The 19,620-nt window shown below is 38.5% G+C and overlaps 2 protein-coding genes across 2 annotated transcripts in view; one reads left to right on the top strand and one right to left on the bottom strand.

Moving 5' to 3' along the window:
- Positions 1–1,907: 1,907 nt before the first annotated feature.
- LOC140242263 (uncharacterized) lies at positions 1,908–9,937 on the bottom strand. Its single transcript, XM_072322007.1, has 4 exons — positions 9,777–9,937; positions 8,972–9,156; positions 6,849–6,991; positions 1,908–4,412 (listed from the first exon to the last, which is right to left on the bottom strand). The coding sequence occupies exons 2-4, from the start codon at positions 9,145–9,147 to the stop codon at positions 4,282–4,284; spliced, it is 450 nt and encodes a 149-aa protein (XP_072178108.1). The 5' UTR covers positions 9,148–9,156; positions 9,777–9,937; the 3' UTR covers positions 1,908–4,281.
- Positions 9,938–12,722: 2,785 nt separating this feature from the next.
- The window catches only part of LOC140242543 (WD and tetratricopeptide repeats protein 1-like), a 32,933-nt gene continuing 26,035 nt past the window's right edge, over positions 12,723–19,620 (top strand). Inside the window, exons 1-2 of the mRNA XM_072322283.1 lie at positions 12,723–12,832; positions 16,449–16,568. Of these exons, the coding sequence (XP_072178384.1) occupies positions 16,515–16,568 (54 nt within the window). The 5' untranslated portion in view covers positions 12,723–12,832; positions 16,449–16,514. The remainder of the gene's footprint in view (positions 12,833–16,448; positions 16,569–19,620) is intronic.

Here is a 19,620-nt window from a genome sequence, read left to right as displayed (position 1 = left end):
AAATCGTGATGGAGTGGCGAGAGGGGGATTCATGAAGATACCCGAAGGGTAGATTTCATGGAATTCGTCTTGTGTATTTAAGCCATAACGTTCAAGTTAACCACTTCACCCACTGTTTCGACCTAGCAAAGTTCGATATACGGTAGTAAAATGAAAAGCCAAAAATACGTGAATTATGCCTCATTGATTTATACACACATAAATCAAGCTCAACGTTTGTCAATAATGTGTCGATACCAAGCGTAAACTCTGTAAAAAAGAAAAAAAAAATGTAGCAGAAGTCGAGTTTGGGAATCATAGGGAACGTAAAGAATTCGACTCTCAAATCCTTGCATTGCTACCGTAACATCACATATTTCATTTTCAAAATCTAGATATTTGCAAGGATAAAGGATATTGGGTAGTCCTGTTCAGTAGAAAAGCAATTCAAGTTTCCTTTCCACCGACAGATGTCCCACAAAGACATCCAACAAGAAAAAACAGGAACAAAGCATTGATCAAAAACAAACAAACAAACAAACAAACTTGTGGGTTCCAATACATAGAATATGTATTGAAAGGCCAATATTTATTTTTAAGAAAACATTCAACAAAGGAATGGTAATGAGTATGCCGCACTGAATGATATTGAACCAATTATGTGACTAAAAACAAAAAAGAAATAACAAATAGTGATTGCATGGGTATAGTACTTAGATGTTTGTAAATAATAATTATGTATCTTTAAAACTGCGTCATTGGCCCTTTGCTGTTCTGCTAAATGAAATCACCTCAGTACTGCAGTATTGTAATCTACATAATGGATATCGTGAGACCATTATCTATATCCTTTTCGTCTCTTAGGTAGGGTGTAATAAGTCACGATGGTGACGTTGAGGGCGTGATTAGTACTTCATCATTTTCATGATTGTGATGGATTAACCATATGTCTTTTCTCTCGAATGGACAAAGAAAGAAGTAGATTTTGTTCGCATAATGTTATCATCCGATTGTTTCGATATTCATAAAGCATTTTCATCATCCTATTTTAGTCTTGTTCAATTAGTGTAAACATGTTGTGTAGTGAGATGTGTATAGAGGAGCGACAGAGAGGAGAGAATAGACAACGAACGCTCTATACATTTATGATCTGCTTTATTTCTGTGGTATCATAGAACGTATGGTTGGTGTACGCACATTGCAAACGACAGTATAATATGTATACCTCCACACACACACACACACCCACATACAAAGAATGCACACATACTGGTAATAAACACACACCCTCATAGTCATACCAGGGAGGGGAGACGAAAACCTCCCTGATCATAACTAAACACACAAATAGGTCTACGTGCATACAGTTACATACACCAACATACACATGCACACGCATGTGCTTGCACAGAAACATTCAAGGTTAAAGTATTCAATATTCCTTCCAAAAATGCTGTGTCAGGTGACATGGTGAAAGTCGAAAGAAATTAAGATAAAGCGGTAAAGTGCCGAAGCATTCTGAAAAAGAGGGTATATACTGTCTCCATATACCGCTTGCGTGGTTGGCACTTGAGAACATTATACAGCACGAAGGTACCACGTGAGACAATAATTATGAAAACAGTATTTCATCTCCACCTTGACAAAAAAAAAGTGAAGTGAAACAATCAGAACAGCGAAACCTGCCTAAAAGAAGGACGGAATCTCGCAGAAAACAGAAACATCCCATTTTTTACAAGGAGTGATACCATTCATTATCACTTTTGGTGATATGAGAATTGAATAAAGCAAGGCCACCGCCTCACACGTTTTTTACTTGTTTGTACATAGAAAACATTATAAAACTCATTTAGGTTTAATTGTAACCAACCCTCGGAAAATGAGAAAACCCAACACACCGAAAAAAAAAGAAAAAAAAAAACCAGATGTATTTTATTAACTTTCGGTTTTATTGAAAATACAAGTCATCAGTAAGTATCGTACTTAGAAAAAAAAAAGAGAGAAATATGGACAAAAATCAAGTCATCAATCAGTATCGTACACAGAAAAAAAAACCCCGAATAATATAGACATTATGGATATCAAATTCAAAACACACTTTTGTTTTAAAAGATGTAAAAACAAATTAAAAACTGTGGTAAAATAGATGAACGCTGGAATTTGTTACATGTATTTAGAAATTGAGATTTGACTTGATAATGTACGTACTTGTTTTGAACGTGTTTGACTTTATTTCCTGTCTTTTCTTTGGGAATAGATAGCACATAGAAGGAAACGGGTCTCGGGTTTAGTTTCCGTGCACGGAACTAACTTTGCGACTGAGCGCGCGAAGTTGTAATAACCCGACCTAACTTAGCTCTCATGGTATAGAATTCACTGTGAATAGATACCTTTACGAATAATCAACAGTCATCCATGAAATAAAACAAAGTATAATACTAATGAAAATGTTAATAATCTTAGTATTAACTACATTAACTTTGATAACACTAATAATGAACAGTCTGCCTGTTGCGCTGTTCATGCACCTATTGTTCCACTCGGTTATCGAAACTCTCGCGCGTGACAGCTGTCGGTTACTATGGTCACACGGAATGCTTGGTTTTAGGACCCATGCTGGAATGTTACTTCTGAGCTTTCGGTATTGTTTACATTCACGACAAATCTCATTATCCCACCTTCTACTTATGTATTTATGACATACAGTTACGCCATTTTCTATACTCTGCAACACACCCCTTGAATCTCTGCAGTTGTTGTTCACTGCTGCAACATGTGACCTTTCTGTTTTCTGTTTTCTGTTTTCTGTATTTTTATTTAGTGACATATATTTAATTGGATTTTTTGTTTTGTTTGTTCTAATCGGTTTCCCCAGATATAGTTGGTCTTAAAAAAACATCCGTACTTTAAACTTCCCCTAATCTGATTACTCTCGGGACCTGCGGCTGTACAAGCTAATGCTTTTACGCAGGCCCCATCATATTTTTTTCACATTATGACCACAGTGTAATTAGCATGCATACAGACCTCGTGTTTATACCAAATCAAACTTCTGTACATTCTGATGAAGTCTTATCTGAATTATGTTTTGTATAATTTTCGTATTCATATACTTTATTGTGATATATGTGAGAAATATGAAAATAAATTGAAATGAAATGAAATGATAACAATGGTAAGTTCTTATGTACCTGGGATAGCTGCTTCCCCCCCCCCCCCCGTGTACGCAGAGGGCGCCCTGTCTATCTCTCTAACCTGAGCATTGTGAGGAATATGAAATGTACCTTGGTCAAGAGGACATGTTTAAAAACAGCGTCTGATATATCCAATGATGTAAGCACAGGGCCGTTAAGGACTGCCAAATTAACGTTCTAATTTCTCATTAATTTTCTATCATACCACTCTCCTTCCCCCTATAATACATTGAAGATAAAGGCTGATTGTGAAAAAGAACAATTTGATAATGAACTACAACATTTCGGCAGAAAGATTAGAAATGAAATTCACAGGTCTCACGGAATCTGAAACTCAATTTAGTAGACACTTAAATGGACGGTGTTGCATTACAGTATTTCATTTTTATGTCATTCATATGCGTATAAGCGTATATGGTGGCCTTGAAAAGACAAGGAAAATTTATAAAAGAAAAGTAAACGACCGACTTGATAAATTGATTTTAATGATTCACTTTGGCAATACACGTACGTGGTACAAACGCTTACACTGAAGGCAGTGGAAACAAACATTTCCAAAGTTATTCTTTATTATAGCAAGGATTGTTACTTTGCGTTATATTAGTTTCACAACGTTCATCACGAAAACCAAAGTCAAAGCAGAATGTAACGATCTAGGGAAAAGTGGTCAAAAAAATCCCATCCTGCATTTCAAGCAAATCCCATTCCAGATATCCCCTATCCAATTCTGGGTCTAATCATCATTTTGAAAGACAAGCGATCAGTGGAACCTGATATGAACGAAGGTTCAGGAAAGGATTTAGAATAAACAGCTTCTATTTCGTTTTCGAAAGAAATTTTCGAAAGAAAGATTTGCCATCATTTACTGTTATTGATTGTTTGTAATACCAAATTTACTTTAAAAAGAAGAAGAAGATTACAGCATAGGGGCCTTCATCTGTTTTTTCAAGATTCCAAAATAAGAATAGAATTGTGTTGAAAACAATCATGTAAGCATCAGCAATCGCCATGAACTAAATTTATGTAGGAATGTGACATGCGATGTTAATCAGTACAGGCTAGTCTCGGAAAGAATGAGCGAAGATTGATGGATTAATGATACAATGTACTATAGGCAGCGAGCGTGGCAGTCCTCGCAATCCGTGCCGAGGGTACACAGGCTGGGCGAGACGGACCCATGGCCTCCATCTTCACAGATACCGTTCTTGCGGCTGAAACAGATGTCCGAACACTGGATCTCTGTGCGGGATCGGCAAGCGGTGAGGAGGAGGAGGGGGAGGAGGAGGAGGAGGAGGAGGAGGAGGAGGGGCAAGAGGAGAGAGGAGGAGGAGGATCGAGAAAGAAGTGGAGGGGAGGAGGAAGAGGAAGAGGAGGAGGAGGAGGAGAAGGAGAAGGAGGAGGAGCGGAGGAGGCGGAGGAGGAGGGACAAGAGGAGAGAGGAGGAGGGGCAAGAAGAGAGAGGAGGATCGAGGATTGAGGAAGAAGTGGAGGGGAGGAGGAAGGGGAAGAGGAAGGAGAAGGAGGAGGGAGAAGAAGACGGAGGAAAAGGAGGAGAGGAGGAAGAAGTGGAAGGGAGAAGGAGGAGAAAAAGGAGGAGGAAAAGGAGGAGGAGGAGGAAGAGGAGGAGGAAGAGGAGGAGGAAGAGGAGGGGGATCGAGGATAAGAAGGAGGAAAAGGAGGGGAGGAGGAAGAAGAGCAGGAGGAGAAAGTTTAGAAAGAGAAGGGGAAGGAGGGGAAGAGGAGAACGTGAGAAACAATATTGATTTTTGATAGTTGAGCCAACTCGCGTACATGGGCGCTCTATAGGTCAGTTGGTCAGACCTAAACACATGACCAAGAAATGTGCTTGGCTGTTTTGTATTCGTAATTATACGAAAATTTGAAAATTTCGCAGTCAACATTGAATGTGTATGATCTTCCGTGACAAACTTTCCCGATATTCTCTCCTATCACCATGATATCATCATAAAATGTGTTTGAATTCTACCACAAGAAGAATGAAAACAAGCACCCTCGTATACGCATGGATTGGAACCAGCACGGCATGACCGTCTGGCGGAAGCTCGGTGGTCTACCAGATATTCATAAGACGCCTGTCCGGTGATCAGGAGCTCGTTGTTTCGAATCCAGCCCGAGTATGTATGCCCATGATTATTTAAAAAAAAAAAAAATCATGGCTATACTATTATAGAACATCGAGTACCACGGTGCTTATTTAGGTCATAACCTGTTTTAACCGGACTATGATTTAATTCAGTGATTACAGATCAAGAAAAGATGTTTCACAGTTTATTAGGCCTATCTCTTGTTTCATTTGAAGTTGAACCTTGATGAGCAAACATAATTTATGCGGAAACTCCCATACATCATACTTCTTTCAATATATCTTAGAGATTCAAGAATTTGAGTCTCACCTGTTCGAGGCGGCCACTCAAAAATGTTTACATAATATACAACTTGCCAAACTGGTCCTGCCTTAAGAAAAACAATTGATTCATAACTCATTGCATAACGACCAGCCCACTCTCTCACGAAAGTATGTCTTTATACATGTAATTACTTTTCGTCATCCCTACTTTTATAAAAGATGAGAGCTATATAATAAAAAAAAAAACAATATTTCATGGGGCTGCGCGAATAGAAAATGAGCAAAGATTGAAGAAATAATAGTAAAAATACATTGTAACTCAACCGGGACGCGTCCGAGTGTTAATCTGAAATATCGATTTCTAAAGAACTATACTCGAAGATTACAAAATATTAGATTTATCGTCGGAATTAATAGGGAATGTATTAAATTCGGCTTTCCAGTAGGATGTAATTTCAAACATCTTCACAACGTAAAGCAGGATATTGGGGAGGGGTGTTAACCCCCTCCCCTTGGGCTGCCAAGTGAAAATGAGATTCGTATAGAAAACGCCATCACGTGTCCAGATCCACACAGTATGTCCCTCGAAAGAAAATTCCACAGAAAGTGATTTCTTGTGAAAAAGCACACATTCCCTGGATCTGTTGCTGACATTATTGTCAAGGGTAATAATATCCCCCCCCCCATTTTCTGAAAGAGTTAAGTCTATAGTGCTCTTTTATTAATGCTAGAATAGTGAAATATGTTGAATTTTCTTTAAATTTTCTTTATATCGATGAGCTCAGTGATGTCATAATCTGTAGTAGTCTTCTGATCCAGCGGTCTCTCACAAAAATTTCAAAAAACTTATAAGTTTTGAACGGACTGTCCAAGTTTCCTCAAACTTTCACTAATCTATTCTACCAATCCATGTTGCATTTACTCAATCAACAAGTATTTCTGTGTTTCATTCTCCGCTAATGGTATAAAGTACTGACATGTCGTCTACCGTCACTCTCCATGTTTTATACTCTGGAACAATTTTTGCGAAAAATGGGGAAAAAACTTTACCATTTACTATCAACCTGCCAAAATATTTGCTTTTTCTGGCAAAGTACGCGCATTTAGCAAAATTGGCTGAGCGCTGATTTCCCAATATACACAGAACTGCACATGCATTTTTCTTGATTTGAGAGAGTTATTGTTTCCTGGGCAGGTAGTTTTTAGGTTTCTCAAAACACCGTCTTCTTTTCTTTCTTTCCTTTCAGGCTGCATGGCTGTCGGCAGTCATGATAAGATCAAAGCAGGAAAACATGTTAACAACGTACCGAACCCTTCGGTGGAGTTGCACACGTGGCATACATCACCGTCCCAGTTGTCCATACACTCGCACTCGAAGTCGGGAACGGCGGAGCTACCCGAGCCGACTCGCACGTCCACACACTGGCCCCCATTGTGGCACGGACTCGAACTATAACATAAGTGATAATGGTGATAATATTGATATGATAATAACTGCATAAAAATATATGGATACGTCATAAAAACACAAATGCATACAACGAGATATTTAGCATTAAACCTGAAAATGCATAGCAGCAGTGAACTTCGTTTAATCGTTGGGACTGCATTCGCCTTCAGTCGTCGTGTTTTCTTCGTGTTGAAGTGCGAATACAGTCCAGTGTCTTCGTAGTCTTCCTCCGTGAAATGCGCCCCACACAAGGCACTGGAATCTGTTGGCCCATTCCAATTTGCTCTCGTGATTCTTACACTTGTGTCCAAATTTTACGTAATTTGGACCCCGAGGAAGAAAGTGCAGGCTTACTCCATCTTTTGAAGTGTTGCTGCACCCAGCAACAATACAGCGAGTAGGCATTATGCCTTTCTCGACAGGAAAATACTTCGATTCTTTTAGAACTTTCCAAACTTTTCGATGACAATAGACGTAGACAGGTGTGTAAAACAATGCGATGATGCGGGAGAGCGAGTCCCGAAGGCAATCGCAGCGCTGCCTTCCTTTGCCGACCTCATGCGGTCACGTGACTTCGGATTATCGCACTCCCAAACTTTCGCTATTTTTAAGGGGGCTGGGCGACAGTGGTGTCAAGGGAATAATTCGAGCTGATGGTTGCGGCTATCAAGGTCATTTTCATGGCTCATATCATGGTAATCGGCATTAGATAATCCATAGGAACATGTTATTTAAGCAAAAGTTTGTGTGTCACCGGTCCTTCAACGCATGCATTGTAATAATCACATAAAGGTATCTTTATCTATTTTCGAATTGACGGTTACAGTTTGTTATCCAAAAGGTTCGTCAATCCGGAAACTAAGAATGATTAGTTATTCCGAAGCTATAGTTGGTTAATTTGAAAATGAAATAAGGTTTGTAATTCCAAAGGTTCGTTAATAAGCAATCTTCTTTTCGTTTTCTTATTAATGAGTCCTTTTCCATTTTCGGATTAACGAACCTTCGGAATGACAACCTTATTGTATTTTCGGATATTAATATGTTTGAAAATATTTTGCAATATTCATGGCCTACACTAATAAGGGGTTTCACAGATCCACTTTACATGGGGCGGATATGAGCAGAAAAACATGTCATCATTTTTTTTTTTTTTTTTTTGTACAATCAGGCAGGTTGGTATTTGGATGCACTGAGATAAGCATCTGTGATGTAATGATTATTATAATCCTTATAAATGATGTTTGCCATAGCACAGCTGCCTGACGCCAAGCCTAATACTTGGCAATATCAATAGAAAAGAGTCGTTGATGCATTCAATGCAAAACAGTGAAATGGCTGTCTGCCGAAATGTCAATCGACGGTCCATTGTAGTCACCTGATCTGGAACAAGCACGTTCATTCTTAGTTTGAACATGGATTCCAGAAATCGTACGTAGGGCAAGATCATGCATGTATTATGCCGCTTTGAAAACGGGTAAAGTACCTAACCGAACAAGATAGAGAGAGAAAAAAAAAACCCCCAAAACCAAAGGTCATTAGATTTGCCAATGTGCACCTGAGCTAACTGAGCACTAAAAATGATTGGTACCTTGCGCACGCAAGGGGGCGGCATTTTCCTCTTTGTATAATGAAAGTGTGTTTCCTATAAGCTACTGCTTAGGAAACACACTTCTTTTGGGGCACATTGTTAGCACTTCTAATCAGACGGTTTACAAACTGTAACTATTATTTTTTAGCAATAACACGACTTTCAAATTGGTGAATGATGAATAAGGGACATGAACAGAGGGGAAAAAAGGAAATTTAGATAATGCATCTATGTTTCACATCTAAACGAATTATGATGATCTTGATTTGAAGTATCAAGGGACAAGAAATGATGATGATCATGGGTCACAGCTAACTGTGCAACCTTGACATTGTTCACGGTTTGTACAGTAATTCACCTGTCCAAAAACAAATTCACATGTGTATACACACCTGCATGGACACACCCTGAATGGTGGTGTCGGGGCGGGGGTGTGTCTCTTCGTAAGAAGTGCGGACCGGAAAGTGCGCGTGGCTTGTGTTGAGGCGTTCTGGGTGCTGTCCAGCAAAAGTAAGGAGCCGAACACGGCTACAGCGATACTGCTACACACGGCAATGCGTACGTCCATGTTGAGAGACTTTCAAAGCAACGCGATGTGTTATGGACGTATGGGTATAATTACACAAAGAGGGTAGAGTTATAGATACACAAGAAGCATAAAATTGCACCTTTATTAAATTAACGCACTTTGCGAGTTGATGAAGGAAAATGCAAGTCAACTCGTTGACGTCTAACAACACTAAACTGTTATAATAACAGCAATTAAATTACCACTTTTAGTTAAATTTTACAACATTCTTTCTTGAAATCAAAAAGATATTCATCGTATCGAGGACTAGTAACAAAAGTAAATATCGTCATAATATGCTTATTTTAACGCTTTGACGACCGTTACGTTTAGAACTACATATCGAGTCTTGGCAGTTTAAGCACATCCATTAATCCGTGGGTCCTAAAGGCAACACGAATAATATAAAAACATGTTCAGCTCATTCCAAGACCTATAACTTAACTTACTATTGGGACAGTAAAGTTAGCTTAGGGAAGAAAGGTCTGATGCAACGTAAATTTAACTCTTAGTTTATATTGGTAAATGATAATTTTCTCTTCAGGAGAATGCACGTAAGCTATCTTTAAAAAAAAAAGCAAAGTGAACAAGTCACAAGCCTTGAACATCAAGACAATTCAAGCTCTTACCAGTGTTGCTGTTTGTTCTCTATGGTGTCCCACGCACTCTTTCTTCAGTGTTACCAGGGAGGTAAGACGAAAACGTGGTGCCTTAGTAAATGGCCACACTTTGCCTGAAAGACATGCGCCCGCCACACACTGTAACAGGATACAGGAAAATGACGCGATTCTTCGTCAATTAAGACACGTCAGTCATCCTGACATCCTTACGTAATAAATTCCTTCTTTCATTCAAATCATATTCATATTACATGCAAAATGTATACTGAGATACTGTATTATTTAAGCACAACGTTACGCCGGATGGGAGCGGGTGGAGGCAGTGTGCTTTAATTTCAAATAGACCTGTTCAGCACGTTCAGTAACATTCAACTAAGTGCATACTTTCTGACAAAGATTGTTTCTGACAACCAGAATGCTTTGGCTGAGGCTTCCCTATAGCATGGCGTTAAACAAGTTATGTATGCAGAATTTGGTTTCAAGTCCTGAAATGTATGAGTAGAAACAGGTGAATTGAAAAATTTGTTGGTATACAGGACCTTAAAAAAGGTTATTTTCCTGTTTTCATCGTCAGGATGCTGTTGGTAAAAATGGGGAAAGGAATTTTGTTTAAACTGGATTAAGCATGGCACCCGAAGCCATGCATGCACGTGTTGAAGCTCAACAAACTATGCATCACTCCCCAACATGAGGAAATAAAACCCCTGTGGTTATTTCTCTTAATTTATTTGTCATTTTTGGACAACCCATTGTGCAGTCGGTCGTCCCAATGAAAGCAGTGATAAAATAAAACGAAACAACTTACAGAAACTTTGTTACATTGAACTTTCTTGCACTTTGTGGTAATTCCACTAATAAAGCGGATTGCAATGCCGATTATTACGAGGTGAGCATTGTAGACCTACTACAATCTGATATGTAGGCCCGATTCCGGTTGAGGGGCTGGGTGAAACGCACGAGAAAACCAACCCTCGATGAAACAGGAGCAAAGATAAATACATTGTAATACCATTTCAGAAGAGTCGTATAACTCCGAAAATGAACCTAAGGTTCGTTAATCAGAAAACGAGATAAGATTTGTTTTTCCGAAGGCTCGTTGATCCGAAAATTAGATAAGGTTCGTAATTTTGAAATGAAATAACTTTCATTTAGTGACAAAATACGATGATGTTGTAATTTAAAAACAAAATGGTAGGATTCGCAATGAAAATCGAACGCTAAGCACGCGCGCGCGCGCGCACACACACACACACACACACACACATACATACATATACACACACACACGCGCGCACACACGGACAGACATGCCTAATATAAACACAGGCAGGCACACACGATATTGGGGCACATGCTTTGGTAGTGACTGACGAACTAGAATACAAGTATTTTCTCCTCCTCGACCCTTCTTCCTCTTCTGTATCATCAGGATGAGACATTCTTTGCCACAAAATATTCAATTTTCGGAATAACCAACCTTATTTCATTTTCGGTCTAACGAACCTTAATCCAATTCCAGATTAAAAAAACACTCGGAATAACGGACCCTATTTCTGATTAACGAACCTTCGGAATAACGAATTCTTATTTCATTTTCAAATTAACGAAGTTCGTAAAAAGGATTTTTAATTTCATTTTCAAATTAACGAACATTCGGAATAACGAACATCATCCGTTACGCCACCCTATATCTTCAAGCAACCACTGTGTTCATATCAGATGCTAGGGTTACGTACAAGTTGTTTAGATCCCATTTCCATGGCGACGAATGGTTACAACGTCACATTTCGGTACTCAAAGATCCGTTGGGATTGGGTGTTTTTTTTTTAATGATAATGTCTATTTCAGTCATGTTCAGTTTGCCTGTTAACAATAGTTGATCTATGCACAAATATAGCAATACAACTGGATTTATTGCAGATTATATACAGCACAGGGGATATTCTTTTTTTCTTATTCTGGAAGCCCCTCCCCCCCCCCCCCCAGTTGTTATGGCCGACGTAAGCTATATAGTGTTTTAAAACCAGATATAGAACACACAATATATTTCAGGAGAAGAAAATCTAAAACTGGAAAATTAGTCTTTAAATGAGTCTTTAGATAAGTCTTTTCATTCGGAGCAAGTTTGAAAGAAGAATTAGATCCAGTGCTCGGCAAAGATGGGATGCTGCGTGCTATGTTTGGTGAAAATCTGTCACTATAGTGTTCTCAAGAGGCAGCTGAAAACGTAAAAATTTGCCCTATAACCCCCCCCCCCCCCATCTCCGAACCCCTGATCCGCCATTCAGTCATTAATGTCTTCATACTTCACAAAGTTAGCTCTACCGTTATTGGTTCTAAAGATGATGAAAAATCTGTACTTTAGGAAGCAAATTGAGATCCTATCACCCATAAAGATGGCAAGTTTGGTGAAAATCCGTTGTTGGGTGTTCAAGAAGAAACTGTCATAGAATTTTCCATGGAAGGTGCTTAAAATGTGTAAGTCACGCCCCATTCCCCCCCCCCCCTTTTGCAGGGTGTACATTATACCTACGGATCCGCCGCAAGCAAACTTTAAAGGGATGGAATAGCTAGTATCGGTGCCATGGAGATGAGTCTTAAACTTTTTTTTTTTGCAAGATACCAAGAAACAACTTATGAAATAGCAGAGAGCATAGGCCTACCATTCTAAGAGGAATAGGCATACAGAGTTTATTTATAAAAATCGGTTTGGGAATTGCCGAGACATAAAAAAAAAACCAACAAAGTAAAACGAAGTGATCGTGATGAAAGGTAATTCACGCCCTCCAGTTCCAGTTACAACATCGCGGCCGCAACCCCCAAATGGTGATGTGCCTCTCTAGAAAGGTCGCCCTCCGAACAATCAGCTGGCAGAAAGCATTGTTGTCTTGTATGTGTACGTCTGAATTCCTTTTAATAGGTCTGAGCATGCGCATTTGCTCTGTTTTGCTATCCAGACTTTCGGAGAGAGCTTGAGCGACTGGACTGAGGGAACAATACGTGCAGTGCTCTGTGGTGGCAAAAGTGGAAATAGACTGAATTTAACAGTTTTCATGAAATTACCGGTAAGGTGGAGAATCAAAACGTATCACTAGGGAGGGCATGACCTCTTGTTTAGATTGCAAAGTTTGACAATTCATCCTTTTTGATTGCTTATTGTCGTTTGGTTCGTTCTGGAATTACCGTCGGCTAGCCAGTCCTTTCTGTAGGAACAGTGTAGTGAAGACGGACGTGTCTAGGCACTACTGCGGGAACAGCTGTGATACGGTAATGGAAGCCAGTTCAGTGTCACCGCGCACCCTGCCCTGTGTGGTGGAGCAGTGTATGCATGTACACGGACTGTGACGTACTATGAAGTGCATTGATTGTACATGTGTCATGTATTAGATCTAGAGTTAGTAGACTAGTTCTAAATTGACACTTCATCACTAGAATCTATGTACAGCACAACAGGCAGTTAAAAATCCGGATAGTTTAGGGGCAGGAAATCATCCATTACGGACTCTATTGTAAGTATCGTCTATAACGTCTACTTTTGGCTTTGCTTTCAGAATTGGGCCCCCAGAATCAGTGATGTCTGTGATGTCATATTCGTGATGACATCAAGAAGAAGAAGAAGAATTCAGTCAATCAGTTTGTGGCATTAACGTGTAAATTTATCTTTCTTTAAAGTAAGGCACCAAGGTAAGATTAAGAAGTTCATTGCATTGATCTTGTTGATCAACAGCTTAATTTGGCCAGCACAAGCAAACATAGACCCTACCAACTTTTAGATGAGTCTAGATGATCGGCATTATTTTCTGGCTAGTTCTTGAAAAACATTTAAACCGTTTCCGAAGGCAAAGCAATACGGCCAAGGGCAAGAGGCACCTACATAAGATTGGTACCCTGAAGCTTGACATTAGTGGTCTTTTGGGACCATCACTTTTTAAGAAATAATGGGTTTTGGTGTCCCAATCAGAAAGATTTTTGTGTAGTTTGAGTACATTGTTTTTATGTGTCTCTCATTTAGAATAGGGATCAATATAAACTCTTGGCTCCATACTTGATGACTGCATGAATTTCAGCTATCTGCTGCAACCAGGGTTGCTAGATTGTCACACTTCATGGACAACTCCACTATACTGTACAGTATATGCCATATATTTCAGGAGTCTAAATTTTCGTGAATCGTGACTTCCCGACAATGTTTATGCTGCAGTTCAGGGCAGTACTGAATATATGCTAGACTTGGTGAACTTGTCACACTCAGTACAGTATAAGATGAAACCCTTTGTCACAGTACTCATACTGTACATATGTACCTTCCAGTTTTTATGTAATTGTCATTTTTCATGATAATTTTAATGTTTTATTGACTATCCAGGTTATAGCATGCAATATTTTTAGTACTCCATCATACAATGTACCGTATATTACATAATACTATAATGAAGTACATTGTATGTATGACTCTGCAAATTTTCACATTGTCACAGTTTATTTTATTATTTTAATTGTTTTACAAAACAATTTTATTGCAACTAATTGCCAAATTGCCCTACATTGAAGTAAGTAAGCACTGAATTGATCAGTGTTTTAGTAGCAGCCATGATAAAAAATCATGGGCGTATATACTCGAATAGGATTTGAACCTACGACCTCCTGATCACCGGACAGGCGTCATCTCCACTAGACCACCGAGCTTTCGCCTGACAGCAAGTGTTGGTTCTATTAGTATAGCATGCAGTGAGTACTGCGTAATTATTCAAATTCATGAAATTCTTCCGTCGAGATGTTTTCAGTGCAACTGATTGTCAAATTGCCCTACATCGACGTACATGTACATGTAAATAAGCACTGAATTGATCAGTGTTTTAGTAGTAGCCATGATAAAAAAAAATCACGGGCGTACATACTCAAGTAGGATTCGAACCTATGACCTCCTGATCACTGGACAGGCGTCGTCTCCACTAGACCACCGAGCTTTTGCCCGACAGCAAGTGTTGGTTCTAATCCTTATAGCATGCAGCGGGTACTGCGTAATTATTCAAATTCATGAAATTGAACAATTTCATGAATTTGAACAATTTTATTCTTTTATGTTTTCTTTATTTTTGTGGGGCACCCGAAGAGAATGAAATGTTATGATTTTTGGCCCCCATGAAAAAGGTAAAAAATGTCAAACCATGCTTATTAATGTACCCCAAGACTATGTAATAAGCCAGTTCGGGGTTCCACTTTGAGCATGAGCAGAAAAAGGTCATCAGTACTGGCAGAGCATGTTGGTTTTTTATTCATTGAGATAAGCATCTGTGATGTAATGATTATTCAAGTGATCATTATGAGTGGTGCTTGCTAGCACATCCACCTGACAGCAAATGCGGTATTTGACAATATCAATAGAAAAAGATTGTTAATACATTCAATGCGAAGTAATGAAATGGATGCTTTCCAAAGTGCTAATTGATGGATCATTCTGGTCACCTGGTCTACTCAAATTCATTCTTTCTTTGAACATGACTGATGAATTCCATAAATTGTTACGTCGGGTAAGCTGAAATACCTTCTCTCGCTTGAAAACTCGTTTAGTGCCTAATCAACTGGGAAAGAAGAAAGGTCATTTGTACCGATGTGCCCATGAGCTAACCCCGAACTGGCTTATTGCATTTATCTGGCTGCTAACAGGAAGAAGTGAGAAATGATGTTGCTCTACATGTACACGTGCCGTTAGTCCGTCTGCACCCTTTAACTTGACGCACCTGGACCCTGTCATACTAAACCCCGCAAAATCAGTTCTGCAATTTAAGTTTGATAAATCATGCTTCTCTTATGAAGGCATTAATATGACATCATAAGAAAGCTTGAGTAATTACATTGTATCTTTAAAACATGACATTAAACTTGCTTTGATTGGGTGTTCCTGGAATGTACAAAAGAGCTGAGTGTTGGGACCGATCAAACGTGAAAAGTTTGATCAAAGATCAAAGATCAAAGATTGTGATATGATGTTGAGTGTATTGATGAAAGAAAGCTACTGGAATGACCAATTCATGCTGAAATGTGAGCTCTTTAAAAAAACTACCATTTCCTACCTGTAAACCTTATGATTGTTTGGTCAACCTTTAATGTTTGATTCTAATCTGCAAATACTGCTGCAGTTTTTAATTCATGGATAAAGCTTGGACTCAAATGACAATCCTGTTACGCATTCTTTTCAAGCACATGCCTCCCCAGGAAAGACAAACCAAATGGGTCTGTTGGACATATTCACATGTTTGCTCCATTTTGCAACATTTCAAATTTGCCCTTTCCACATACTCAGTTGTACTGTGCATTCCAGGAATGCGTAATGTAAACAAGGGAGTTGTCATTGTAAAGAAGACTAATCAGGCTTTCTTATCATGTTGCATTTGAATGAAATGATGTTTGAAATGATCTTTGTAAGCTGTAAAAGGTGAGCCACCAGGAAGTATTGCTGGTTCTGTGTAGAACTTAGAGTTTAAAGACCTTACAAATGTATCATGCTCTTTAACCTGTTAAGAACGGGCTGATTTGGCTACAACACGCATTTCCCATAGACACATGCCAGAGTATACTCGGGACTCGTACTCAACAGGTTAAATTTGTAAAGGGATAAATGATTGATTATATCTTTGTTCTCCTCTTTGTCCCCATTTTCTTTTGAATCAAACCACATAGGGCTTCGGCCGCTCGGTGGATTTCTTCATGTCATTGTGAGGGAAAGAGGGAAGAGGCGCAGCAAACATGAATAAAAAGCCCACCAGCGTCATCCACCACCTCAGGAAGAGGCAGATTAGAGTGAGTCCATCAATCTCTTTATCTTTATTTACTCTTGCTGTTGCTGAACATTATTATCAACATTATTTCCATTGGTATTGTAGGCTATGGTATTCAGAGTTTTAGCACAATTTTTACAAGTTGTAGATTTGGTATGCAGAATGTACAGTGGACAGTGTTGCATGTGTACAAAAGATACATTTTGAATTTGTAATGACCATACATCAAGCAGTATGGTCAATATATTTTATTAGAAGGGAGCTAAAATGTGTTCAGATGTTTAGTCTCAAAAATATTCATCTATTCTCTGTCTATCCTCACTTTTATATAAATGTATGCATTATCCGATGTGATGAAACATTGTATAAGTAGATCAATAAAGCAAAGTCTTGAGCTACAGTGAATGAGTACAATATGTGGAACTGACAATAGCTATACATTATTATTTTTAACAAACATACAGCCCAATTAAAATTAACTTCTTTGTGTTTACTTAGTTTTGTTGTTTTATGCTATTTATGTTACCTACTCTTTAATTTTTTTTTATTTTTTTTTTTTTAGGGGGGGGGGAATTTTGCTGTTCTCCATTAAACTCACAACCTTAGACTAATGGAATGTAATGAATACTCTTGTATGCCATATTATATATTTCGTGACCATAATATTTGACAAAATGGGATATTAAAGTTGGACAGTTTAATTGTGATTAATGGTAGTTGAATTGTCGATCCAGAACCACTTTGGCGGAAGCACATCCCTTTTCAGGAGGAAAGTGAGTGATTTTCTGCATTGGTGACAGTATGCAGTGTATTTGTTTCACATTAGCCTACATTTTTGTGAGTTGCTAATTTTGTAATTACCAGTTGTTAAAAATCGTGAAAATAGCCCGATATTACAAATGTGCTTCTTCATGAGCTCCAAAGCAGCCCACTTTGGAAATTAGCCTGAAGTTGTCACATGCGTACTTTGCATCATTACTCGATCCAGCTCGGTGTACTGTTTCATAGTGCTTTCCCCAGAATTATGGAATCAAGAAAATTTTTGGCTGATTGAGAGGCAACCCAAAAAACATGCTAATTCACAAATTACCGTGCTATTTCACAAACTAGACCCAGATTTTGGGGAAATTGTCTCGATCAAATGCATAGACATTGCACAAATGGGGAGTTAATTTGATATTCAGGTGAATTTTCTAACCAGAAAATACCACGTTATTTGGAAACTTCTGTCTGATAAAGACAGGCCTTTAGAAGCATGACGTGTAATAGGGCCTACTGTGTGTGCATAGAAAAAACAAACTCATGGACTGTATAAATTGTATACCAGTAGACTTGGTCTGCACATAGTATACATTGTACATGTACTGTGGTCGGTAAGCAAATAATCAACGTTGGTGAAGGTGATGGGACAAACTATCACTTCTGAGGCGATCTGGATGTAGCTATCTTTCTGAAGCGCAGCTGAGGAAAGATAGCATACACATTCAGATCGCCGAGGAAGGGATAGTTTGTCTCATTGCCTGAAACTAAAAGTTGATTATTTGCTTTATATTCCACATCTAGGGTCCTAGAAATTCCCATTTTATTCCACATCTGAAACCGTTTTAGCTGTCTTTAGGTATCCTTAGGGCTTAGGCTATGTGTGTGCGTAGATGACAAAACAATGAATTTGCTGCGCGCACTGCGCGGCACCGAAGTGAAAGTGTGTTGCACTGTGTACTATCAAGTGACCTAGGTCACGTGATAGTCCACAGTGCAACGCACTTTCATTTCGCGCGTACTCATCTTGCGTTAGGACTGTGTGGACTGTGTGGAGATCAGCGAAACAAAAGGGACTATCAACATACAGTGTAATGAACTTTTCTTCTCAGGTGATGTGATGGGCAAAACTACGCTTCATCACGTGATCAGCTCTTGACCAATCCTATTGCAACATTCTTACGAATGTGGAATTCATATAATACATCATATCTGGCTTCTCTATCGTTACAATGTAAGATAGTAACAGAAGCAATGACATGCACACAAATTTGAATAAAGTTTCTATTGCTCAGTCCATGCTGGCTGCCTCAATGGTTCCACTTTTAAAAGTAGATCTGAAATTTACAGAGCGATCACATGTACATTACAGCATATTTGGGGAAAATTCCACTTCACATGTTAACACCCATGCAAGAAACAACATGCACACAAATTTAATAAACAGAGTTTCTATTTCTCAGTCCATTCTGGCTGCCTCCACATTTGCACTTTATCAGGTGGAAATGCACAGGGTGATCACATGCACATTACAGCAAATTTGAGGAAACTTCCACATCACATGTTGATTCAGTGAACATGCAAAATAGTACTATTAGAAGTAATAGAACAGAACTGTGAAAGTTTCAGGAAAATCGGACAATCAAAAGAATTACAGTTTTGGCACTGTCATTGCTGGAATGGATGAAAGACTACAACAGTTTGTAACATCACAACAGAACAATGATATAAAGAAAATGCATGTATAAAGAGAATTCCAGCAAAAAAAAAAAAAAAAAAAAAAAAAAAAAAAAAAAAAAAAATGAGAAGGCTAATATTATGCCCACTACTGTCTAATTATACTGAAAAGAGGTTCTAAAACAAGTCAATTATATGATACTCTCATATTGCTAGATTTGAAATAAAAAAAAAATCTGGCATTTTCTTTAAATTTTCTTCTGTTTCTCTCATCTTTGTAAATTGTCTTTTCTTCTTTCTTTCTTTTTTATGTTCTGTTTAGCAATTTTGAATAGCAAAAGCATAAACTATATGGTTAAGTGCATGGATATAGTTTTTTTTTTTTTGCCTTTACAACTGGATTTTCTCATTTATTTGTTTGTTTGAGGGGAGGGATTTTAAATAGAATGTAATACGTACATTGCGTACCTGTACTGTCTTTTTTTTATTTAAAATCTTTTCGTGCACATACAGTATGCAGCATTGTACTACATGTATTATCTCTTTGAAACATCTACATAGTGCAGTAGTGGCTGTAGTATAGCACAGTATTCAGAATATCAGCCTTGGAATCTTGAGTTGGACGGTTCAGCGCCCAT

Source organism: Diadema setosum, chromosome 19, assembly GCF_964275005.1.
Source record: "Diadema setosum chromosome 19, eeDiaSeto1, whole genome shotgun sequence".
In the NCBI taxonomy this organism is placed as follows: Eukaryota; Metazoa; Echinodermata; class Echinoidea; order Diadematoida; family Diadematidae; genus Diadema; species Diadema setosum.
This window is presented reverse-complemented; position numbering and strand designations above follow the sequence as displayed.

What these genes read in the sequence shown, in the direction of transcription:
- LOC140242263 (XM_072322007.1), bottom strand. Translation starts at nt 9,147, where the DNA reads ATGGACGTACGCATTGCCGTGTGTAGCAGTATCGCTGTAGCCGTGTTC. An exon ending in TTCAGGGTGTGTCCATGCAG is followed by an intron (nt 6,992 to 8,971) that starts GTGTGTATACAC and finishes CTTATGTTATAG; the next exon opens with TTCGAGTCCGTGCCACAATG. An exon ending in CAACTCCACCGAAGGGTTCG is followed by an intron (nt 4,413 to 6,848) that starts GTACGTTGTTAA and finishes GATCCCGCACAG; the next exon opens with AGATCCAGTGTTCGGACATC.